The sequence below is a fragment of the Diaporthe batatas genome (assembly GCF_019321695.1).
Source record: "Diaporthe batatas strain CRI 302-4 chromosome Unknown Contig00006, whole genome shotgun sequence".
Lineage (NCBI taxonomy): Eukaryota > Fungi > Ascomycota > Sordariomycetes > Diaporthales > Diaporthaceae > Diaporthe > Diaporthe batatas.
The window spans coordinates 2,196,703-2,219,859 of NW_025408553.1; the positions used below are offsets into that span (position 1 = coordinate 2,196,703).

General features: G+C 54.4%; 7 protein-coding genes across 7 annotated transcripts; 2 read left to right on the forward strand and 5 right to left on the reverse strand.

The window, feature by feature from the left end:
* Window positions 1-8: 8 nt before the first annotated feature.
* KVR01_005852 (uncharacterized protein) lies at window positions 9-1,129 on the reverse strand (the record flags this gene model as incomplete). The annotated part of the gene is made up of 3 exons (XM_044788049.1): window positions 9-428; window positions 504-574; window positions 649-1,129. The coding sequence occupies 3 exons, from the start codon at window positions 1,127-1,129 to the stop codon at window positions 9-11; spliced, it is 972 nt and encodes a 323-aa protein (XP_044644655.1).
* Window positions 1,130-3,535: 2,406 nt separating this feature from the next.
* Window positions 3,536-4,502, reverse strand: KVR01_006134 (uncharacterized protein; the record flags this gene model as incomplete). The annotated part of the gene is made up of 3 exons (XM_044785414.1): window positions 3,536-3,697; window positions 3,977-4,111; window positions 4,176-4,502. The coding sequence occupies 3 exons, from the start codon at window positions 4,500-4,502 to the stop codon at window positions 3,536-3,538; spliced, it is 624 nt and encodes a 207-aa protein (XP_044644937.1).
* Window positions 4,503-7,178: 2,676 nt separating this feature from the next.
* Window positions 7,179-7,744, reverse strand: KVR01_006295 (uncharacterized protein; the record flags this gene model as incomplete). The annotated part of the gene is made up of 2 exons (XM_044783892.1): window positions 7,179-7,409; window positions 7,508-7,744. The coding sequence occupies 2 exons, from the start codon at window positions 7,742-7,744 to the stop codon at window positions 7,179-7,181; spliced, it is 468 nt and encodes a 155-aa protein (XP_044645098.1).
* A 1,102-nt stretch (window positions 7,745-8,846) lies between these two features.
* Window positions 8,847-10,861, reverse strand: KVR01_006181 (uncharacterized protein; the record flags this gene model as incomplete). Its single annotated transcript, XM_044791952.1, has 2 exons — window positions 10,424-10,861; window positions 8,847-10,361 (listed from the first exon to the last, which is right to left on the reverse strand). Exons 1-2 carry the CDS (start codon window positions 10,613-10,615, stop codon window positions 8,847-8,849), a joined length of 1,707 nt encoding a protein of 568 aa, XP_044644984.1. The 5' UTR covers window positions 10,616-10,861.
* A 1,595-nt stretch (window positions 10,862-12,456) lies between these two features.
* Window positions 12,457-13,698, forward strand: KVR01_006451 (uncharacterized protein). Its single transcript, XM_044787310.1, has 3 exons — window positions 12,457-13,022; window positions 13,078-13,137; window positions 13,199-13,698. The coding sequence occupies exons 1-3, from the start codon at window positions 12,848-12,850 to the stop codon at window positions 13,576-13,578; spliced, it is 615 nt and encodes a 204-aa protein (XP_044645254.1). The 5' UTR covers window positions 12,457-12,847; the 3' UTR covers window positions 13,579-13,698.
* Window positions 13,699-16,686: 2,988 nt separating this feature from the next.
* On the forward strand, window positions 16,687-18,553 carry KVR01_006072 (uncharacterized protein; the record flags this gene model as incomplete). Its single annotated transcript, XM_044782495.1, has 4 exons — window positions 16,687-16,935; window positions 17,008-17,331; window positions 17,410-17,702; window positions 17,773-18,553. 4 exons carry the CDS (start codon window positions 16,687-16,689, stop codon window positions 18,551-18,553), a joined length of 1,647 nt encoding a protein of 548 aa, XP_044644875.1.
* Window positions 18,554-19,122: 569 nt separating this feature from the next.
* KVR01_005956 (uncharacterized protein) lies at window positions 19,123-22,973 on the reverse strand. The gene is made up of 7 exons (XM_044791149.1): window positions 21,750-22,973; window positions 21,349-21,667; window positions 20,822-21,283; window positions 20,613-20,760; window positions 20,461-20,538; window positions 20,090-20,407; window positions 19,123-20,030 (listed from the first exon to the last, which is right to left on the reverse strand). Exons 3-7 carry the CDS (start codon window positions 21,216-21,218, stop codon window positions 19,127-19,129), a joined length of 1,845 nt encoding a protein of 614 aa, XP_044644759.1. The 5' UTR covers window positions 21,219-21,283; window positions 21,349-21,667; window positions 21,750-22,973; the 3' UTR covers window positions 19,123-19,126.
* Window positions 22,974-23,157: the final 184 nt, after the last annotated feature.

Here is a 23,157-nt window from a genome sequence, read left to right on the forward strand (position 1 = left end):
TCAGGCCCTCAGATCTTGCCGGTACCAGCGCTAGCCTCGATAGCGGCAATCAGGTCGGCGGTGCCATCGAGAGTGTACTGGTAGTCGGGCTTGAAGCTGCACTCCTGCGTGATCTCGGTGGTGCTGCTCCCGCTCAGGACGTTGCCGACGTCGCAGGCGAACCCGGGCTCGTCGCTGTCGAGGTTGGTCACGATGGCGCGGTCGACGTTGTCGAAGACGTTGTTCTCGGCCAGCACCTGGGCGCCCATGCGGCTGTTGATGCCCGACGTCGGGCAGTCCTGGAACACCGAGTTGAAGATGTGGGCCGTGCCGAAGCGCACCGAGGGCAGCCGGGAGCCGACGTTGACGAAGGAGTTGTGGTGGTAGGTGATGTGCAGCTTGCCCTCGTCCTGCGCGGCGTTGCTGTCCGAGTGGCCGATCAGGCTTCCCTGTTGACGGTGTTAGCTGGTGTTGCTTGCCCTATTATTGTCGACCTGTTGGGCTTATGTCCGCGGATCGCTTACCTTGAAGTGGTCGTGGAACTTGGTGTACGACACCTCCAGGTTGTCGGACCCTCGCTTGGCGTCGAAGAGTCCTGTGCAAATTGTCAGCAACTTGAACTCAAAGCCCATTTGCCGCCTTCAGCAAAGCCTGCATCACGGTACTTACCGTCGAAATCGTCCTTTCCGCCAGTCAGGCCAACAGAGAACAGCTCGCAGTGGTCGACCCAGATCTGAGTGCTCGACTCAATATCGATGGCATCAGCTTTGGCAGGAGGTGGGCCAATGGCGAGGTTCTGGATGATGACGTTGGTGCTGTCCTTGATCCTGAAGCCAGTGCCGCTGGCGCCAGAGCCGGCACCGACACCCAGGAGGGAGGTGTTGCTGCCGATCTTGAGGGTTCCGCAGTCCGAGACCTGGCCGTCGATCTGGACAACCTTGGGCTCCTCACCGGCAATGGCAGCCTCGAGGTCAGCGCACGATGTGACTGTGACGGGTGATGCTGAGCCACCGCCAGTTGTTCCTGCGCCAAAGCCGATTGGGCCGCCAGCGGTTCCATTGGTTTGTCTCCTGAGTGTAACGGTAGGGAATGCCGATGCTGAGGCGAAGAACGCCGTCAGGAGGGCTGCTACTGATGTGGTTGTCTTCATGGTGATAGGGAGTGTGTGAAAATGTTAAATGAATGCCTTCAAGGTAGTAAGAAGAGAATGGAAGTGGTTTGATAAATATGCCTATTCACTCCAAAAGCTCTCTGTCACAGCGCAGACGGCTGTATTTATTGTCCATGAACTTGGACATAGTAACGCTGCTTAGCTAAAGTTACAAAGTCTTGGAAGCATCCGTTGATAATTTCGGATAGATTGAGTGTGGTATGCAATCGACTCAGATCTGCAATCCCTTCATCCAGTTTGGAATACACGCTGACATCGTATGGCGGCTCCTGTTCTGAAAGCCGCGCGTGATAGGAGGAAAGTCTGGCAAGCAAAAGCTTGGATTGCCGAGCGCGGCTGGGCACCTGGGCATACTCCTCGCGAAACCGCTGGCCCCCACCAACAGAGCACACAAGGAACGGAGTACCTGTGATCCTTAAAGTCTTGGGGCTATTTCGAGGCTGACCGCTCGGGTTAGAACAGGACATTACCAGGATGCAAGATACTCAATGCTGTAATTGTCATGGTTCTTGCTGCTCAGGTCTGGCGATAACGGCCTGGTGACAATGGAGGAACTTTTCCCCTTTCCAATTGACGACTTGCAATTGCCAGCGACTTGAAATTTTCTTCTAGTGTCAGGGCACATTGGCAAAACAAAGTTTCTTCTACCACAGTATGATAAAGTTGCCAATGCAGATCCACGGCGATTCAGTAGAGTCCAGCAGAGGCGGAATGATGCAACACAGCTGCAAGCCTGCGCATCCTTTCTCCAGGCCGGTCACGCCCCTAAACAAAAAAAGGGGGACGCGCCGTCGGGCTCGAAGCTCATTGGCGACTCGGACACGTGAAACAAACAGGACGGTGCGGCGGCTCCACTCGGTTATAGTGCCGAGCCTTAGGCGCCCAGCCTTTCGGGGCGCTCGCTACGGTTTCTCCATGGCTGGTTGTCCCGCCAAGGGAGGACGTGTTTGAAGACTGACATCGAACCCCCTGATAATGACTCCAGGTGGAATGAGTTGAAATCACGGAGCGGCTGTCTATCATGCTTTACTCGGCGAAGATTTGCGTTCACGACGGAGCCAGCATGCCCGCATGCCCGGATTCCCCGGATGCCGGCGATGCCGCAAAGGTCGTCGTCGATGGCTTCGGATCAACATTAGGAATCGGCCTTTTTTGGACTCTTTTTCGTGAATACGAATCTGGATCTTCGGGAGCCTTCCACATGTGGCGCTCAACTCGATTGCCAGTTGCCACCAGACCGAGGTAAGCCATCTTGGCAGCAATACGAGTCGTAACCCGTGATGTCGTGACAAGGACTGCCCGGAAAAGAGGAAGCCATCGTTGTGTCCAGTGATCAAATCAGGCGCAATTTTCAAATTTATACTGAAGCTTTGAGCCAGTGCACAAGAGGCAAATAGGGCGAAGTGAGATTCGTCTGATGTCGCTTGATACCTATAGAAATCGCAACCGAGGAAGCGCGCGCACCCAATTTAGGGACATGAAGACCGCGACAAGTATACGATACAAAAATAGACTTCAAGTGGCCAATAATTTAGGCAAGATGTCGCATTACACGAGGAAAGACTTGGAATGTCACCTGTGAACCTGACACTGCAGTGGTACGCAGAGCTATGCGTAGCCCCCGAGGTGTGCATCGTCTAAGACGTTTTTACAACTTTTGAAGTGCGTTCACAAGCGATAGTTGTTTTTTGATCCCATTGCATCACATCAGAGTCACAGTTTACAACAGAAATGTGGTTTCGCTTCTATTCCGTATACGTCCGAGGACATACAGTTTCAGATCCTTTAAGACTCCGGAAGAGAAAAAGACATGCTGCGCCTCATCCTCAATTTGAGGGCACATAATCAACCACCAACGCCAGATCCAAGACCGCCATTCCCTCAAAATCATATTGCACTAGCATCCTCTCCAATAGTCGGACTCCTGAATCAATCCCAGCTATCTACTTGATCACAGGACGCCGAGCAACTGCAGAGTCTGAGCGGTGTTCACTGCCTGTGCCTGGGCTTGGGCTTGAGCAATCGCCAGAGCAAGCGCTGCCTCCTGATTTTGTCCAGCCTGTGCCTGCTGCTGCTGCTGCTGCTGCTGTGCTTGAGCCTGCTGTTGGTCCTGGCCTTGCTTGCCATCTTTGCCCTGCTGACCGCCTTGCTGCTGTTGCTGTCCAGCTTGGTCCTGGCCGTTCTGGCCCTTGCCAGCCTTCGCTGCACCAGCATCCGCGCCGTTCTGCGCGTTTCCAGCTCCAGCGTTGGCGCCGCCATTCTTGGCCCCCTTTCCACCTTTACCCTTACCGCCATTGCCCTTGCCTCCGGCGTTTGCGGTACCGTTGTTTCCGGCACCAGCATTGGCATTGGCATTCGCACAGCCAGTCAATGCCTAGTTACACTTCAGGTCAGCGCATCCTCATGTGACGATCTCATCTCGTAGCCCTCATCAGCCTTGGCCAGGTTTTCGTGCCGCTTCTTCCGGAGGGACAGGATGCCGACGACCACCATCGCCTGGGAGATCATGATGGCCCCGAATATCCAGCCCGTCTGCGGGACGACGGCCTCGTCGTCCGGCGAGGCCGTTTGTCGTTTCTGTTTCTTCTGTGGGAGACAGAGCCAGTTGGCATCACCGCCCTGTACGCAATGCATACGCGAGTGGACACACAGGCAAGCGGGCACGCGTACGGCACACACACACAAGGGTTGAAATCAGGAGGCTCAATCCACTTCATTTTGCTGTGCTGTGCAACCAGACGGGGTGGATATTCAGGAGACCGGGACTCCGAGGCTAACGAGGGCGAGAATGGTGTATTAGTTTAAGAAAGCAGAAAGGGCACTCACGTCGGCGGCGTTCTGCTGGTTCTGCTTGATGCCACCAGCAAAGTCCGTCTCGAGCTTTGAGACGATGTCGAGGTCACTGGCGTCTCCCTTGAGAGACTGAGCCAGCTGGAGCTCCTCAGCCTGGGCTTTTTGTACCTGACACACGGGGGGTGGTCAGCCAGGTCCACTAGACGTTGTCAAGTCCTATTGTAGAGCTTACAACTGCAAGACCAGCGATGGCGGCATTGCCTTCGGGCGCAATGGCCTGGTTGTTCTCGCGGGCCCCGATGCCTGCGTTGACAAAGTCGAGCAGTTGTGTCTTGGCGGCGGTGAAGGCGGCCTGGTCGACGGGATTCTGGCTCACGGCGGCCTTGACCCTCTCCACGCTGGCCTGCTCACCCGTCTGCAGGTCGATGTTGCTCTGGATGCCGTCGGCCAGCGCCTCGGCGGCGATGCATGCGTCACCGTCTGCGAAGGCGGCCCGCCTGGCCACGCGCCCGTAGGCCGTGGCGGCGAAGAGGCCTACGAATGCTTGAGTGGTCCTCATCTTTGAAAGGTAAATTTGTTATGTTCGGGAGCAAATATTACAGGAGAATAATTATGTAGAGGTGTAACCGTAGCAGTATGCGTACAAACGAATGTTACGATGTATGGACAAGTCGGCCCTGCCGGTCTTTGATATGTAGGGATTGGATATTTGAAGAGAAAGAATGGGTGGGTACTGCTGATCTCCCACGAACACCTCCAAACATCGCGTAGATCCACGGGGATATATAGCAATGCCGCGAAAAACTCCCCCGGTCCATCATGCCGTGATCGGTGCTTAGCCGTGTGGTGTTTCAAACGGCCGATGGGGATTGGTTCGCGTCGTTGTTGTTGCTGGAATGACTAGGGAAAATATCGTTGGTATATCAAACCCGCCTGACATCTGGACTGAAAGCTTAAACCACAAGGTCTGTGCCCCCTCCTGCAGGTTCCAACGCACCGCTCGTTGCTACATTACGACATTAAGGGCAGAAAATTCCCAGCGTTTCGGAAATGGTCTGAGGGTCGTGCCTGCATGGCGCGCGGGGGCCAGAACCTTGTAACTGAGTTGGCGAGGAGTAAATTGGGGGGCAGCCATGTTGGGAGTATCAGCAGACTGGCCGAGTTTAAGCTTTCGGTTGCGTCTGGACGCCGAGGAAGCTTATCTAGGTCTTCACCCGATCCACGAACTGGACGGTTTCGGCCTATCCTGGTCGGCGTATCAAGGCTCGAGTCAAAAAGATCTGTGCCGGGTGACCACCACGGTGAGGGGCCTGCCCCGGTGAGGAGGAGCAGTGCCGAAAGCCATGTGTGAACCCCTGATTAACACCAGTGAGACGTGTTGAAAGCAACGTCTAAGAGGCTGAGGCGTCCGCCCTCCCACGGGGCGCCAACTTAAATCAGACTTCATCCTATTAGTTCCCGTCGCAATTTTAGTGCCGACCGAAGCAGTCGAGGCGATTCTTCCGCGGGTGACAGCTTTCACCTCCAGCTTTCATCTTTCGTCTCTTGTCATGGACCGAAGTCAAATCTGGGGTTCAGGTTAGACTCGACGTTGCAAATTCAGGTGGACCCCGTCTGGAGCTTTCCCGCTATCGAAAAGGGCCTCCGGGCGGCCGACCAGCTGAAGTGGAGTGTGTGAGTGCAAACCAATATTGCGAACTTTCACGCCATACGCGGCTATTGATTGGATAGTGATGTATAGTTTGGTTCTACATTGGTATAAATGCCGCACAGCAAGGATTTCCTGTGCACGTGTCGATGCCGGAACTACTACGTAGCTCACGAGTGTCTGAGGCAACAGTCTCATAAGAACCTACCTAGGTATTGTGAACGGGGAGAACCATGGCTGGGTGATTCACGTGATCGGTCCTCCCAAGCGTCCCGAAGTTGATGGTTTTGGCTGAGAACTTCCAAGTTTCCCGAACCAGCGAGGCTTCTTAGGCGGGTACACATGCCACGAACAGTCCACGGGTCCCCGGCCCCGCCTCCCAGGAGCCGCAGTGGAACCACACCTAGAACCTAGGCTACTCTAGTCAGTAGCCTCGTCTCATCCGCCCAACCGCTTGGACCTTCGTCCGCCCCTGATCGCATAGATCTTGATGACTGTGTCATTCACATGGAGCGACTTCGGACGGCCTATGCCCAGAAAATGCAGTGCGCTTGCACCTTGGTCGACGGCGAGGTACTTCGCGCAATGTCCAAGTTCACATGGTGTTAGTTCATCAATTAAGAAAGTGTGGTAGGGAAGGTAAGTTCTGATGCGGAGTGGTTAATAATGTCCAGATGCATGCCAAGCCCGCGTGGGGTTGACTTTTCTTAATGGTGAGCACGATCCTGGTGGTTCATTCGGACGGTGTTGATTAATGACAGGGAGATCAGTTAAATTCAACAACGCAGAGTCTCGCTCGAAATCTTGGCGAAGCATCAAATTGCATGTGTGCGTCGAATGTGGATAAAAGACGCAGTGTTTGGAATGTCTTCAGGCGCCATGTATGGCGTTGTACTGAGACTGAATAGAAAAGAAGCCAGTTACAATGCCTTCGCCTCGCAATATTGTCAGGATGTCTACCATGGGAGACATTCTTGGCATCGGTGCATGTGCCTATTGACGATGGATGCTACTAAAGCCTAGAAACTCAATTCCTTGCCGGTAGCTCACGATGTCATGATCTGTGTGCAGTCTTCGTAAAGGATTACGCCGCAATATTATAGCATTAAGCTTCACGGTTATATTAATCATGGTATCGCTCCGATACGATAAATATGGAAAGAAAGGCAAGCAGAATTTTTCAGCATGGGGTCTCTGCACTCCACCAGATGCAAATGTCCGGCTTGATACCTACATAAATCACCACAGGAATATACGGCACCTGATATTGGGCACATGATAGAAGGCGCCGAATAATTGTAAGACCTCACTCAATGTCGAAAGGGACGAAAGTCAGATCACTGGGAAAGCAAATAGCAGATCGTACCACTCTAGACCTTGAGTTTGCTACATCAACAGGGGCATCGGTCAGGTCCTTACCATTCCATTTGAGCACGGAATTAGCCATTAATTCATTAGAGATTACCTCAAACTGGCCACTTCAGCGATTTGATAGAATGTGTGATGATCCAGTTTTACGCCTTCCATCGCAAGTAATATTGTGGGCAACCGAGCCACGTCATTATCCCTTTGCGAATTCCAACCGACTCACAGAATGACACAGCATAGGTCGGCCTGACTGCCGTCGGGGCATTTTCCCAACTGGATGAAGCTGACTCCGTGGTCCAAAACCTGCTTGATGACTTCGGGTTCCAGGACGATGGTGCCATTTGCGTCTCCATCCTCGTCGGGCTTCTTGAACGCTCCCTTGGCGTTGAGGTACTCGATTGTCTCCTCGGCAATGGTGTTGACAGTGATGCCCTCCTCGACTTTCAGTGTCTAGGTCAAATCTGTGCTTAGCAAATATCCCCCCCTATCATCCTCATCATGCAGTAGGGAGCCTGGGGCCGATTGATGGAGAAGGGCTGTTTTCTCACCTCGATCTTCTGCTTCAGATCGGTAATCACAGCGTCGTTCAGGACATTGTCAGCCCAAAGGGATGCCTCGGCGTCGTTGATGACTTGAGAAGCATCCTTGACATTTTCGGCTTCCAGATGGAGCTTGAGAGCATCAATCACCTCCTGCACGTGATCAGGCTGGCCATTGGTGGGCGCGGCGAGAGCACAGTAAGCGGTGGCCAGGGCCATCAGGATGGGGTTGCCGTTGGGAAGCATCTTGTGATAGGTCAGTGTTGACTTATTTTTCTGATTCTGTTGCTTTCGATATGTTCCGGGGGGGCGGGGTATGTTTGTGTGGAGAGAACAAAAGATGAAGATGTAGTCGGGACGGAAACATTGAATGGATGCGTTTGTGGCAGAGACCACAATTTATATATCATCCGACTGGCCTCTCGGACACCGATTGGCCGTAAGACCGGTTATAGATGGCTGGCGCTGGTTCATACGTGGTTACCTAGGTACGCAGGTATTAGGTATTCTTGTGTCCACGCGGCATGACTCCTTTGCCGGCTTTAACTCTAGTATCGTGGCAGATTAGCCCTTGGGCTATTTGCGTTGACGAGCGATTCTAGTAAGCGGTGCCGTTGGGAGCGATGCCTTCTAGCCTTGTCTGTGCGGTATGAGGCTGAGGCTGCGTGCCCACAGACGTACTGTATTCTCATTACACTGTTACTAGTACTATATTCTTTTAACGCTAAGTTTTGAGCGTTTGCATGATAGCGCTACATTCATTTTACATGTATAGGGATTAGATACGAAACTACTTAGACGGGCCGCCTATGGTACAAGCGATGCATGGGTCCGTCTCGTTCCAGACGTCACGATTGTTACTGACTGCTTGCCCAACAGGCTATCCAGGTGGCCAGCTACAAACCCAAATTTGGTGCAGACCCGAATAAGTGCGCCAGTCAGATAGATTACCTAAAGACCTGGTTAACTAAGTATGTACTGAAGTAGATACGTAGGCATATAAGAGTGACGTGTCCAGGACCTTGCCCGCAGCATTTTCAAAGGTATTTGCGGCGCCGGGTTTTGGTTTCGCCGAGACATCGAGTGAACTCATTGAACGTGAGATGGGCTGCAGGTCTGAAATGTTATCATGCTGTATTGCTGATATAAGAAAATTCTATGCTCCCTTTGTAACTCCGGCCCAATCATGCAAAATGCATAACACCCCCAAAGCTCACACGAGCAGATGTCAAACTCGACGTCTAGTCTATCTAATCTACTGGAACACCATTGCTGCATCGTCTACCCAGGAAATTACCGCTTAGTAGTGCGTCATCTTCCGAAGTCAGCCCCAACACACATCCTCTCTTTACACACCAGAGTCATCCTCGGCGACAGAGTATGTGGCAGCGTGTGTGTCCCAGGCATTGCAAGTGCTCTCGAGGCTCGCATAGTCAACGAGGTCAGTGATCTCATCCTGGCGGACGACCCACTGCATCGCAAAGCCCTCCGAAGTATGCCACCCTATGTGGCAGTGCATTAGCCATGCGCCCGGGTTGTCCGTCTCGAACGCGAGGACGAGATATCCGCTCGATGGCAGCATGGCCGTGTCACGGCGGGGAGGGTTGTTCAGGTTGAGCGCGGTGCTACCCGAGGTGTAGGTGCCGGCACCCTGCGCCAGGACGAAGAAGTCGAATCCGTGCAGGTGGATCGGGTGGGGGACGGCCATTGTCGTCGAAATGACCACGTAGGCCCACTGGTCCGCTTTGTCGAGCGTCACGACGGCGTCGCTGGAGTCCCAGGTTGTTGTGCCGTTGTAAATCTGGCCCAGGGTCGGGTCTGCCCACTCGACCGCCATGGAGGTGGAGTTGAGATACCACTTGTAAAAGCCCTCATCGTTGAAGGACACCTTTGCGGGCTCGTCGATATCCCAGCTTGAGCCGCCGACGGTCTTGGGAAGGTAAGGGACAAGTGTGGAGACGTCCTCGTCGTCGCAAGAGTCAGTGTAGTGGTAGGCGGTGGTGGTTGGGGTGGAGACCGTGGTGCCGTATGAGATTATTCCCTTGATGTTGTCGGCGTTGGCATTGTCGGAGCAGGCGGTCTGGGGAATGGCGCGCATCCAGAAATCGGTGGCGATATCGGTCATACCCTCCGTGTAGATGATGATATCATATCGCTGACCCATACCGATGCTCAGAGTGGTGGTGTTGTAGGGCACAATGGGGACAAGATCCATAGCCATGACACCGATAGTGTGGTTGTCAATGGAAAACTTCCAGTGGGTGTCAACAGCGGCGTTGACCAGTCGCAACCGGTAGGTGGTTCCCTCAGTCAGGGTAGTGTTCCAGCGGTGACCAGTTTGGTCGGCATCACCGTCATTTCCGTAGACGTTGGTGCCGTTTAGAAGGCCAGTGTCGAGAGTAGGAGGACCGCTTGTCTCGGCAGATATGTAAAGCTCGTCAACAGTCTGATGATCCCAGTCGTTAAGGAACATGTGGCCGAGATCTTGGTCGTAGTTGGCGCTGGCAGGGCCGTTGATGATGATGCCACCAAACACACCCTGCCATGCTTGCAGAGCGAAGTGAGAGTGGTACCATGACGATCCGTACTGAGTGGCCCTCCACTCATAGGTGATAGATGATCCTGGTGCAACGGGGCACTGAGTGACAGAGACGACACCGTCGTTCTGGACTGTGTAGTTTTGTCTCATGCCATGAAAGTGGATCGATGTTCCGTTTGTGCTCTGAGTGAGTGAGTTCGTGACATGGATCTTGAAGTAGTCTCCCCAGTCTCCAATCAGAGTTGGCCCGGGAATGGATCCGTTTATGGCCATAGCATATCGTGAAACGCCATCGGGGGAGACAGTCGTGTCTGATAAGTCAAGCTGTTGCATCGGGTTAGGACAGCTTAGAATGGAAGGCGATCGCAGAGAAAAGAGAATCGTACCCAGTACTCCCGAGTCACGCCAGTATCAGGCACCTCGTTGTACCAGTCGGTAGTGAGGTCGTAATCACACCATTGAGAGCGAGTGGAAGCTGTGTTACCATCACACACTGCCCGAGCTAGGAGTGAAGAGTCGAAGGGGCTTGCAATGGCCAAGCCTGCCATGGAGGCGGCCAATGCCAAGGAAGACAACATTGTGGAAAAGGATGGACGAGAAAGAGAGCGATAGGGAGAGAAAATCAAGAAGGGGGAGAGGAGGGAAACAATCAACCACAAGGAGTGAGGGTTGTTGCTGAGAAGCGATGGTGATGGTAATGATGATGGACTTGAACATGATGTGATGTTGGAATTGGTTCAGATATATATCCTACCTGCCTATGCGCATATCTGCTTGATGCTCCATTTCTTGCCCAACCGACGATACACTGGCTGAGTGTCTACTCCTGATTCTGCTCTGCTATTCTCGTCCGAACGATGATCGGGGAATTGGGGCTGAATGGAGCGGGAGCAGGAGCAATTACTCGCAGCACCTCCGTGGCATGACCCACACCAAATTTGGGTATGGCTATTCGCTGTGGGATACACTGCGTAAGACTTGAGGCTTATGCTCTCGTGTCGCTCGCTAAGCATCCGTGCACATGATCTCCGGCCTGGACCACAGTGGGCCCTCGACACGTCCCGATCACATTTATGGAGCCAACTAAGTCTTGTAGGAACCAACACTATTGCATTGCTTCCTCAATGAGGGATCCCTGGTTGTTTCGTTCTTCGTCGCCGGGTAATTGCCGGCCCCTTTAGTGCTGTCACTGTTGCTTATGTTCCCAATGCAGTAAGTTTGAACTCTCAACAGGAAACAATCATGTTCGATTTCTCGAGGCTGAAAGTTGTTGTTGTCTCCGCTCTCCCTATGTTAAGAAAAGCTTTGGTCAAGCTTGGATCAATTAAGGGTGTCCCTTGCCAAGATCCCTCCCCAACTTACATGCATGTATCCATGGGCGGCAGGGAGACGCATGACGCACGCTTTCAGGGGTGGATGATTGTTTTACTCAGGATTGGCTGAAAGTCGAAACATTGCCGGAAGAGACGAACGGTTAAGCGGTATGCAAAGGTACCCCTGCCTTGTTGCTATCTCGCTACAAGGAGAGCTGTGGTAAGGAGGCAGGCCCCCACACATGCGGAAGCTCCTGCAGGCCTGGTATTCTCTGCCAAGGGCCGGACTTGCCCATCCGGATCCATCAACTCAAAATAGGGTTGCGTAAGTCGTGGATCACGGGAAGGGATGGCTGTTATCCGGTCACGATTTTCAGTGCTATCGATCCGACGGCAATACGTCTGCACCGCTCAACCCCATCAGGCCGCAATTTTAAAAATTGATTTTTCTGAGGTTCAACTTGCTTGCGGATTGCTGCGGCGATTCAGATTGAGTTTCAATGGTCGAATATTGGTTTGTTGATCCTTGCTGACTGGATAGTTGGTTACGCGGCTCAAGTTGGGATTAGTGATCCGAGATTCTGGTGGTCATAAACCCCGAAAGCCCCAAAAGCTGTGCCACGTATTACAGTGTCAATATGCAGTCTAATACTGCATGTTAAACCCGGACAGCACGTCAGGAGGGACTGGTCTTCGTGTGTAAAATAGAAGCTATGTGCGCAGCATAGGACGATGTGCAACGTAGTCGTTCAGCTCTACTCCAGGGCACTACGCCACGTTCCGCCTCAGCACGTTGCAGATGGATCGCATCGCCTTGCCCGATGTGCACTGGCATTCTATTTTTGTTGGAGTCCGGGGCATGCGGTGGTTCGCCGACGGGGAAACATGCATGTGCCGTCTTTTGGCAGTCGTGATCTAGACTACTACCCTGCCCCGTTGACATGAGGCTCGGTTAGGTCAAGCATCGCCCAGTGGGGACCCGCCAAGCATGTTCTTCTCCCGCTGCAGCTAGGCCAGCTCGCGTAAGGATCTACAAGGGATGCTTGCCCGTTGGTCTCGTGACGAGTCAGCCCCTAGGCGTCATCCTTATCATGGATCCGCCAAACGATTTCTACGGGGGCAGAAGATGCAAGTTTATTCAGTTTGGATGATGAGTCGGACGTCAACCATAATTTGCCGGAATGCGGGAGGCATGAAAATAGCAGCCAAAATTCTCCATGCAGTTGGCGTCAGCCTTTGAGGCTTTGCAAGTTGCGTAGTGCCTGTGGATATATGACTTCAGTACGCGCCTTACAAAGCCTGGAGTTCTGCACCGCATTATCAACAACTCACTCATTATTCTACCAGCTCGCATCCACAGAGCTCTTCCTTGTTGCTTCCACTTCACCTTACACTCTCTACCTGACGTTCGTTACAAAATAACAATTCGAAATCACCGTCTTTGCTGAAGGCAACCCACTCATCTCATTTCTTGAGTCTCTATTCACGTCTTCCACAATGTCCAGGATGATTACAGCCATCACGGCCTTGTCTGCCGCCATCGTCGGGGTAATGGCTCGCCCAAGCGGTCTGCAGAGTCGCGCCGACTCCCCGTCCGGCAACTTCAGTCTCTTTGCCTACGGATCAGGCACATCTAGTGAGATTGGAGGCTTTCCAATCTTCTATTACCAAGGTAAAGCCTGTGTCTGTGGCATCACCAAATCACGAGACTTACCCATGATTACCAGGCCTTTCTTATATTGCCGATCCCGCCAAGTTGAACTATACCTCCGGATACGTGCTTTTCAGTAAGTCCGTTCAACAGGCCAACTGCAACAACCCACGAGCACCACTAACACAAAATCACAGCCGAAGGGACAGACGACACCACCCAATGGATGGCAAGCCCCCTCACGACCACCAACAACACCTGGAGTGACTCCCTCTTCTACGTTCCCAAGCCGTTCGGCCCCACGGGCTTCTACAAGTCGGGAGTCAGCAACGTGACCGAGAGCGACATCATCACCACAGGCTTCAGCTTCTATGGCACGACTGCGATGGTCAAGATCGACGGCTCGCTTTACACTGAGTGGTACGCCGTGGCGACTGGCATCGATGGCCTGTGGAGTGTCGGCTGGAATGCTACCGGTACCGGCTTGACCGATGCTGAGCTGATCACGGTGAGGAGGGTGAACCCGCCCAACGTCGAGTACCCCGACCAGTCCGAGTCGAGCGAGTCGAGCGTCTGAATGGATGACGTTGGTTGGTTGTATTTACATGTGCTTGGGATGATTTTTACATCGCGGCAAAATTGTTTCTTTACCATGAGCCCCCCAGCGGAATCGGACCAGGGGATGGCGTGGTCATACTGTACTTTGAAATGCATATAGAACACAGCATACCAGAAAGATTTTGTTGTTAGACAGCGATCATACAAATTTCATACTAGAGATACATTGAGACGCGTACGATCCAATGTTCGGATCAAATCAAAGATGTTCCGCGGCTTGTTCCTGTCCCTGTCCTCATGCAATCTGCATTTCGCGTATTATTACTTCCGACACAGAACTTCCTCCCCACCCCCACGCATAAAAAAAGATCACATTTTGCTTTGTTTCATCTCCTGCAGTGGTGCTCCCGGTCGGCTCACCTGAGTGGTTTCGTTCTTAATCCGTAAACATCCCGAAGGTGTGCGGTCTTTTCACACAGGGGTAAACACTCAAAGACCCGGCTCGCCTGATATTTTAGGCTTTCCAGAAGACAGAGAATGCTGGCCGCAAGCCAGGTCGGTCGACTGTGAAAGCCCTGATCAAGGCACTCGGCATGTCATCTGCACAAAACAATTCGTTTCGTCCGAAGACCTTCTTGTCAGACCGAGGCCGCCCCCCTGCGAGATAGACGCAAGGATTGTGAGCCTCATGCAGATTCGGTGGGCGCGGCTCCTGCATATGGGCTGACGGCATAGTTGCCTACACCTGGACATAGATGCCGTGTCCCTGCAAAGCTCCCTGCAAAGCTAAAGAGCGTCGCACGCGGCTCGGACCCGCGCATGAACCCACCCACACACCGCCCGCTGGCACCCAACGGTACAACGCAATGCTCCTCTGGCTGAACCTGCTTCCTCCCTGAAGCCCATCCGCCTTGTGCATTTCCGCGTCAGCTGCGTCGCAATGCGGGCGTCTACACGGCACGGTGGCTGCCGGAGGCTTGCATCATCCTCGGGGCCCGCAACACGGGACCTGCGCCTCAGGTATCACGACATCTGTTTTCCAGGGCAAGAATGCTTATCGCGCGTGGAGGAAGCTTTGTCGAGCATGAATGTACGAGGTCCGAAGTTTCTTGTGGTGATCCTGCCTCTGTCTTTCGGGCCCGAGTGCATACCCACCGACACCGGCCTCTGTCGGATCCCGACAGACGACATGAGCGGCTGTGGCATGCCACCTGCATGAAGGAAAGCTTCATCTTGGAAAGGGATGTTTGGTTGGCTCGGGATGTTTTGTGTAGTGTAAGCATGCTGGCACTTCAGCTAGATAATACTTCCAAGTGGCGCGGGCTTCCAATTTACAAGAGAAGGGTCGTAGACCCAGAAATACGGTGATTCGAGGGGGTTCACATCGTGTTTCTAGAGTATTTGACCATCTAAATAACGTTTGGCGTGCTTAATGATTATTTTACGAGTCTGCCTTCTAGCAGCGCACATCACTGCCTCCGTGGCTGTCTCAAGATGTCGGGAGAACATTCGCTGGGCCTCTTGCCCCGTCGTTGACTGCAGTGCATATACAATTTGAAGTTCTCGGACCCGAGATATGCGAACCACTCTGCAATGCAACCCGGGAGACCGAGTGTCGGACTTCCGCAATGGTGGGTAATGATGTCTTCAAGTTTTGCACAGGCCGGAGATGCCCTTACAGCTAACTCTCGAGTGAAGGCGGTTAGTTAGAGTCCCTTAACCGAAAGTCTTCTTATTGATCCCAGGAAATTCCAAAATATCTACTTCCATCATGAGTCTCGACCTCCGTCTCTTATACCCTGGCCCACTATGTGAATGCACGAACTCGGTTCTCCTTTTTTTGATTTATAGAGTTTCGGGGCCCAAACTTTATGTTTGAGGAAGTGAGTTATGCCTTGTGAACACGTAATTTAGACCAAGTATCCGGATAGCTTGTATCTCACGCAAATTAGATTACCTTTAGCGTACCTATTTTCAGAATTGTACCAATTTCCTTTCATTTGTGACGAAGCGATCCAAAGCCATACAATGTTGTTATGGGTGACCTGCACCACTAATGCCAAGAACAGGAAATCATCATCTTATCACCATAGACCGTCCCGATACACGCCTACAGCTATCAATTGGCTCATGAGGTCTATTGAACAGTTCCTACTGCGCTGTGGTCAGCTTCCAAGGTTCACTGAAAGTTCCGAGTCCAGCTTATTAACGGAGGAACTCAAAGATTACACACGGTCCATCAATTAATCCTTGTAATCCTTTTGACACACAAAAAGCATCCGTGAATTAACTTTGCAATCGTTGAGACCGTGACTACATACATGTGTAAACAAAACACGTTTGCGCCACCACAATTTTCCGCTCGAGTTCCAAGTGTCTTCAATGTTTTCCTGATGAAGCCGGCTATCCGGCCTTTGTACAAGAACTTGGCAAGTTGGGCCGACGAAACCCGGATTCAGCTTCCGTGTGGCGTCGTGTAATTCGATCCCTACGTAGTGCACTCGCCACCATCGTTGGTTCTGAATAGGCAGACGGAGACGCTCATCACAACCTTGGAAGGCGTCGCTCCATTTGGAGTGCCTGGGCAGCTTAGAGGCAAGGCACGCGTTAGACGTGCAATGGAAGGTGAGTTGCCACACTAGAACACACTAATCAGGTGGTCGACATCACTCCACATTACCAAGGCCGCGACCCGCACTTGGCTGAGTCTTGGTTCTCTTGGCCCGGCTCTGAATTGATAGCAACGCACCGCACCGCACCGCATGGATCCTGGAAAATCCAACTCTGCGTGATTGTCGCCTGCCTGTTTGGGCCTCGTCTATTTGCTCGTACCTGCTGATCGCGCAATCGACTATCAGCTTTGCGCGGAGAGTCCAGGTGTCGCCGGCGAAAATATTCTCTGCCAAGATGGCCTCTTCTTCGCTTTAGGGGCTCTATTGAAATGAGGGGCTGGTTGGCAATTGGGCGGTCTACACGCCGCGCAAGACTATACTTCTTAAGTAGTCTAGTATACCGGGACTTCCGTATAAGAAGCGCGTCGGCTTTATGTAGACTCGATGCAGAACCCATCAAGGTTCTTCTTCCTGCATCACCTCTTCCGCCCTCCAGTCAAGTAGGCGTATCGAACATGACTTGGTCCCTGAGAGCTGTTGCGCCCCTGGCGGCCCTCGTGGCTCTTGGCGAGGCCTCGACTCCTGCAGGTCACGTCCATGCCGTGGAACCCGTGCTCTCCCACCTGCAACGCCGTGGGCCGGCCGCGTTCCCAGCTGACTGGCAGCCCGATGTCGAGAACTGGGGCCCGCTGCCTGAAGTGATCAGCACAGCTTCGACTTTGCAGGGTAACACCGGATCGGGCACGAGGAAGCCTGTGACGTCGGTAAGCTGAGCCGGCGGATTGCATCTTGACAGATCGGATCAATGATAGATCTAAACTCTAACCTCTCCAAAGGATGCACTGCAGAACGACATCACGTCGCAAGCGCTCCTCGACCGTGCAGAGCACCTCCAGGCCATAGCCTACCAGACCACCGGACGGAACCGTGTGTTTGGCAGCCCGGGCCACAACTTCACGGCTCTGTATCTCTACCAGCTCGTCTCTCAGCTCGAGGAGTACTACGACGTCGAGTATCAGCCCTTCATCGAGACATACTCGGGCGGAGATGCCTCCTTGGTGGTCAACGGAGAGGATCAGGGTGCGGCCCTCATGACCTATGCCCCCAATGGACAGGTTGAGGCTGCGCTTGTGGCTGTATCCAACCTGGGTTGCAACGCTGTAAGCTCTTCCCCATCGAGCCAGACGAAGGTGTCTACACCTGAATAGTGGCAGCAATGCTGACTTGGTATCCGATAGACCGACTACCCAGCTGAGGTGAGCGGTGCCATCGCTCTGATCTCGCGTGGAAGTTGCGAGTTCGGATTGAAGGCTGCTCTTGCGGGAGCCGCCGGTGCTGCCGGAGCAGTCATCTACAACAACGTCGCGGGCGCGCTCAGCGGTACTCTTGGAGCCCCCAGCCGACCAGAGGGCCCTTACCCCCCAGTTGCTGCCATCTCCCAGGACGCGGGCCAGGCCATCGTGTCGCTTCTCGCTGCGGGCGAGGTCATCGGTGACCTCAACGTGAACTCCATCATCGAGGACCGTGTGACGTGAGTCGTCCTTCGAAACAACTATTACCTACCCCTTTTCCAACCGTGACGCTGACCCGCCCATCACCAGCATGAACGTAATTGCCCAGACCAAGTCTGGCGACCCCGACAATGTCATCTTCGTCGGAGCACACGCAGACTCCGTCGAGGCGGGCCCGGGCATCAACGACGACGGGTCCGGCACCGTCGGGATCCTCGAGGTGGCCCTCCAGCTCGCCAAGTACGAGGTCACCAACGCGGTCCGCTTCGCCTGGTGGTCGGCCGAGGAGTTCGGCCTGCTGGGGTCCGAGTACTACGTGAACCAGTCGGCGCCCGAGGACCTCGACAAGATCCGGCTGTACCTCAACTTCGACATGATCGCCTCGCCCAACTACAAGCTCTCCATCTACGACGGCGACGGGTCCGCCTTCAACCTCAGCGGGCCCCCCGGGTCCGCCGAGGCCGAGGCCCTCTTCGAGGCCTACTTCGCGAGCAAGGGCCTGCCCTCGGAGCCGACCGAGTTCAACGGCCGCTCCGACTACGGGCCCTTCCTGGCCGTCGGCGTCGCGGCGGGGGGGCTCTTCACGGGCGCCGAGCAGCTCATGACCGAGGCCCAGGCCGCGCTGTACGGCGGCACCGCGGGCGTCGCCTTCGACGAGAACTACCACCGCGCCGGCGACACGGTCGACAACCTCAACCTCGAGGCCTTCCTGATCAACAGCCGCGCCATCGCGCACTCCGTCGCGACCTACGCCACCTCGTTCGACTCGCTGCCCCCGCGCGCGGCCCGCGTCGTCAAGCGGGATGCGTACAGCCCCAAGACTAAGGCTTCGGGGTGCCACCACAAGCACGAGGAGCCGGTGGCCAAGTAGGCGTGCCCGAGGGGGTGGTCTTGTTGGCAGTTCTGAAGTTGCAGCACATATAGGTACATAGAATAATTCACCTGAACATAACAAGTAGCTAATGGGTGTCAACCATGAAGACACAGACACTAGCATGACATGTTGTAAATATCAGAGTCGCTGGGTCGCTGTGCCTATGTGGCCGCCCGTGAAACCCTAGACACGACGCGGCGTCTCCTGGAATTCGAACGTTGGGTTCAGAACATTTCTTGTATGTACGAGTGTCGCTGTCAACAAGAGCCTGGGCACAGGGCACTAATGGTTCAAAAGGCCTTGAGTGTCCACTACCGTATGAACGCGCCACATACATTCTATAATATGTATATAGACTAGAAACAAAACCGCTTCCTACCATGCAGTTATGTACGTGCTGATAATAAGAATATGTACCTTGGGGGCTCCCACAAGACCCGCCAGGCCCCCGCCCCCCCCCTCCCGGCCTCACAACTCTTGCTGACCTAGAAACATGAAAAAGGAGAGGCGCGTGGGCAAGGAGCGGACCCCTCCTCTCTCCAGCTCAACAATCTCATGAGCCCCATGCCATCACAACCCCGTCGTCTGCGTCTCCCCCTCCGCCCACGGGACCCCACCACCAGAACCCACATCGAAGCCTCCCACGCCAACCTCAGCCGGGAACACGGCGCTGCCGCCGCCGCCGGTGGCCGCCCACAGCTCAGCCTCGCCGTCCAGCACGCTCATCGGGTCCCACACGAACGGGATGGGACTCTCGAAGCCGGCGTCTGGGGACGGACAAGTCCCCGTCGCGCCGCCACTCACCTGGATCTGCGGTCGCATGTTGCTGTGATGCTGTGATGCGTGGTACCAGCCTGAGACAAGCCCTTGGTCCACGGAGGTCTGGAGGGCTGGATCCACGGTGTACATGTCCATGAAATGCGTGTCTGACCCGGCGGGGGTGGCGGCGGCGGCGGGGGTTGGCTGTGCCGAGGTACTGTCCCACCGCTGCTCGCTGCCAAAGATCTGTTGTCCTGGGACGGTCATGTCCGGACGGCACAGCGCGGTCAGCGCCCGCTGGAACTTTATTCTCGCCTCTCCAGCGAGTGCCCACGACACGCTCAGCTCCTGGAGATAGGTATCCAGCGCCGGCAGGGAGGTGTCTCTGATCCGCAGTGGCGGCTCAGCCGTGCTCCTGTGCTGGTGCCGCAGCGTGACGAGGCAGGCGTTGGCCGCGACGATGGCGGCGTAGAGCAGGATGATCGGCGAGTTGGCGAGGGTGTGCTGCGCCCTGAACCGGTGCAGGATGTCGACCAGGCTCTCGGATGAGAGCCTGCATATATTGGCCGACTCGACGAGGTAGCGCGCCTGCGCGGCCTGGGGCTTGCTGGGACCTCCGTGGCTTTGTGTTGCGCCTGAGGGGCGGGGCCCATCTTCCAAGGACGAGGCGAGAAAAGGCAGGTTCAGACAGATTCGAGTATTGTGATACAACGCGCTTTGCAACGGTGCAGTGTCAGTGTGGGGCGATGTGAACGGGATCTGGAGGGTTCGTACTGGAGCATGGCAATATCCGGCAACAGGTTCTCTTTTGCCGTAACCCATTTTTTCCACCTCATATCACTCGGCAGTGTCTCGTGCCATGCAAGCAGCCTGGCGTTGAGCTGATTGAGCAGCACATTGGTCCACCGCCTGGCCTTGGACTGCTCGTTTCGTTTGGGTACAAATGTTGTGGACAGAATGTCGTGGATGATGCGGCCCAGCTCTACTTGCTGATGCAACAGCGATGTGTGGTTTGGGGCGGCTGTTCTGTCTTCTACAAGGAAGCCGAGATCGTGGGAGAGCAGCCAGTCTTCCCATATGTGAGGATCATCCCTGCGAGTCACCGTCAGACTAGCCAGAAAAAGAAGCAGGAGCAAGAAACCAACGGTGGAGGCTCGCTGATATCAACATCTGCGTCGGTATCGTGCATGAAGGTTGGTCGGCCCATGAAAAGACTGAGGATTCTGGTGAAAGCTGTCAGATTCACAATCCAAAGAAGTTGCCTAACATGTGTGTGTGTGTGTGTGTGCGTACTCACTTATCAACGAGAAACGAGCCCCAATACAGCTTCCGCCAATGCTCGTTATTGAAGTTCACGGAGGGGGTGTTGCTTGGCTTGCGGGCGATTTCCCAGTGTGAGTGATCGCGCTGGAAGCCCAGCTCCTGTCCCATACGGAATGAGACCCCTGGAGTCTCGCTTGTTAGCACCTGAAGGAACTTCACTCTGAAGTACGCATCAATACATACCTGACAGCACCCAGCCCCTGGTCATCCGACCTGATCCAAAGTTATAGGCGGCCAGCACCAGAAAGGCCTGGACCACAGTGATGCTTGGTGCATTCAGTTTGTCCAGCGTCAACAGCTCCTCCGAATACTGCGCAAATGGTGCGGCCTCTTCTCGTATCTCAACGTCTTGAGACATCAGTGCACCCACAGAACAGCAGGCATACACGAGAGGAGCAAACCCCGATTCAACGCCAGTGGCAGAGCTGTCCTCAAACATCTGCAGGAAGTATTCTCGGTCGATGAACGGGAAGTGCGCGTATTGCCACCCAAAGAAGAGTGCGATGCATAGCCGGATTGTCGGGGTGTGCAAGGCGTTCACGCTGTTGGCGAAGGGTGACGAGACAGCCGATGTCGCCATGGGACTTGGCGGCTCGATGAGGTTGCTGTTGAAGATGCTGGTTGGGCCGTGATACGCAAATGCACCTGGGCGCAAATTCTCGTTAGGGCATTGCTACAGCCTAGAAAAGCCATCCCGGGCGACCAAATACCTTCATCGGTTTCATGCAGCGTTGCGTTCCTCAGAGCATCGCTGAGCGTGATCTCATCCACGTCTTGTTCGGCTGCTGTCCCGGGTGAGAAAGGCTGGGTTTGATCCTGGACAGTGGCCCCCTCTAAGATCTCATCCCGCTCTTCAGGTGAAGCGCCCTTGAGTCTTCCGAGAGCGGCTTCGAGAGTTGCAATCCGTGACTCGAGGGCGGCTATGTACTCTCGGGAGACTGGCGGCCGCTTGAAGTCATGTTCACGGAATTCGCACCGTACATTTGCTGCAGTGCAATTAGAACAGGGATGTGTTCTCGTGCATTTTATCTGGAAAGGAAAATTGTTTAGTCGGGAATCCTTACATCCATGGATCCCAGTGGACAGAGTTGTAGTTGCTTGGGAGTCGCACCTTTCGCTTCTGACATCGCTTGCATCTTGTCCAGATCAGTCATTTGGCCTGTCGAAATGCGGGGGATTCCGCCGGCTCGAGACTTACGATATGCGTCGAGCGTGAGTCACGGAGGTGCTCTCCATTGAAATCTTGCCCCGTACAGACATGGACATGTCTCTGGTGCCACAGTTTGGAAGCCGGCTAGACGGGTAAATTGAGGGCACTGGGCCCTGATGCTCCGACAAAGGGCCATTGCAGCACGTTTTGAAGGTAGTAGGCTTGAGTTGAGTGGCAGTCGCTGAGCCCACCTTGAACGATGGGAACGCTGGGAATCAGGGGTGAGTTGTGTCCGGATCCACTGACGAGGCAGCCCTACAATCACACACTCCATACCGGTGGGTGATGCTGATGGTCGAGACAAGCAGCCACATGTGATCCTACCCGTCATCCAGTCTGCCAGTATGAGGGGCCAAGGCCCTGGAGAACGACGAAGGATTTTGGCCCTGGACGTCCTCTTGTCGTGTTTCACAGGCCCACTACTTTGGCGACGCAGAGTGGCCCACGGAAGAGTATTGCATCAACACCCGTCCTTGTGGGGCATCATGAAGGTTACACAGACCCTCATACTGGATCCTCATGGACTGAAAAAGAGCAGCGTGTTGCCGACAAAGTCGCAGCCCCCACCAGCAGCGGGCGTGTACGGTACCGTCTGTCCTGGGTCCTGGGTCAGGCTGGCAGTGCTGGAGTCTCCCGTCCAAGGGGACCGCCAGAACGGGCATGATCCGCGTGGTGTCAACTGATACATCATCTCCTCCTCCTCAATGCTCGTGGACACGCGAGAACGGGTGCCTGTGGACCCATCGTGATTCTCGTGGTCGAGACAGGAGGAGTCGAATCCCTTCAAGCTCAAACCCGGATGATCCGGGGATATAACAAGGTCAGAGGCTTTGACAGGCTCGACAGGTACGCGGCCTCGTTTGCGGACGCCCGGAATGCCGGTGGGATCAATAAGCTACAGGATCCTTCAGGTGGCTGGCTGTGATTGCGGGTCTCTTGCGAGTTCACGAGCCGTTGAACCTCAGTGACAGATGCCTTGTGAAGGCTGTGTAGCGGAGATTGCCGTCTTAGGATTTGGGGTTGATGGCTTCTCTGCATGAGCCTCCGACTGCACAATTGAGGTTTATTCGCTGGGCCGCAATCGCATTTTAGAGCATCGATTCGAAGAGGTGAACGAGATGAGAAGGATGCCTTCCTTGCCTGACGCGTTACGCGCTGCACTCCCAGGACTCCCTCCCCAGCACCAGGCAGGGGTAGGGTATGCAGTTCGGCTGTGGCGGTACGTACCTAAGTACCCAAGTACCTACGTACCCAAGTACTCCGCACAACGCACTTCAGCTAAAGTTTCTTATCTTATCTCCGCCCTCAA

Excerpts from the sequence above, each read along its gene's own strand:
- KVR01_006451 (XM_044787310.1), top strand. The coding sequence starts at position 12,848 with ATGTCCAGGATGATTACAGCCATCACGGCCTTGTCTGCCGCCATCGTC. Across the intron at positions 13,023-13,077 it reads TCCAATCTTCTATTACCAAG|GCCTTTCTTATATTGCCGAT; the intron begins GTAAAGCCTGTG and ends CATGATTACCAG. Across the intron at positions 13,138-13,198 it reads CTCCGGATACGTGCTTTTCA|CCGAAGGGACAGACGACACC; the intron begins GTAAGTCCGTTC and ends ACAAAATCACAG.
- KVR01_005956 (XM_044791149.1), bottom strand. The coding sequence starts at position 21,218 with ATGGCGACATCGGCTGTCTCGTCACCCTTCGCCAACAGCGTGAACGCC. Across the intron at positions 20,761-20,821 it reads CAGGGGCTGGGTGCTGTCAG|GGGTCTCATTCCGTATGGGA; the intron begins GTATGTATTGAT and ends GCGAGACTCCAG. Across the intron at positions 20,539-20,612 it reads GGCTCGTTTCTCGTTGATAA|AATCCTCAGTCTTTTCATGG; the intron begins GTGAGTACGCAC and ends AGCTTTCACCAG.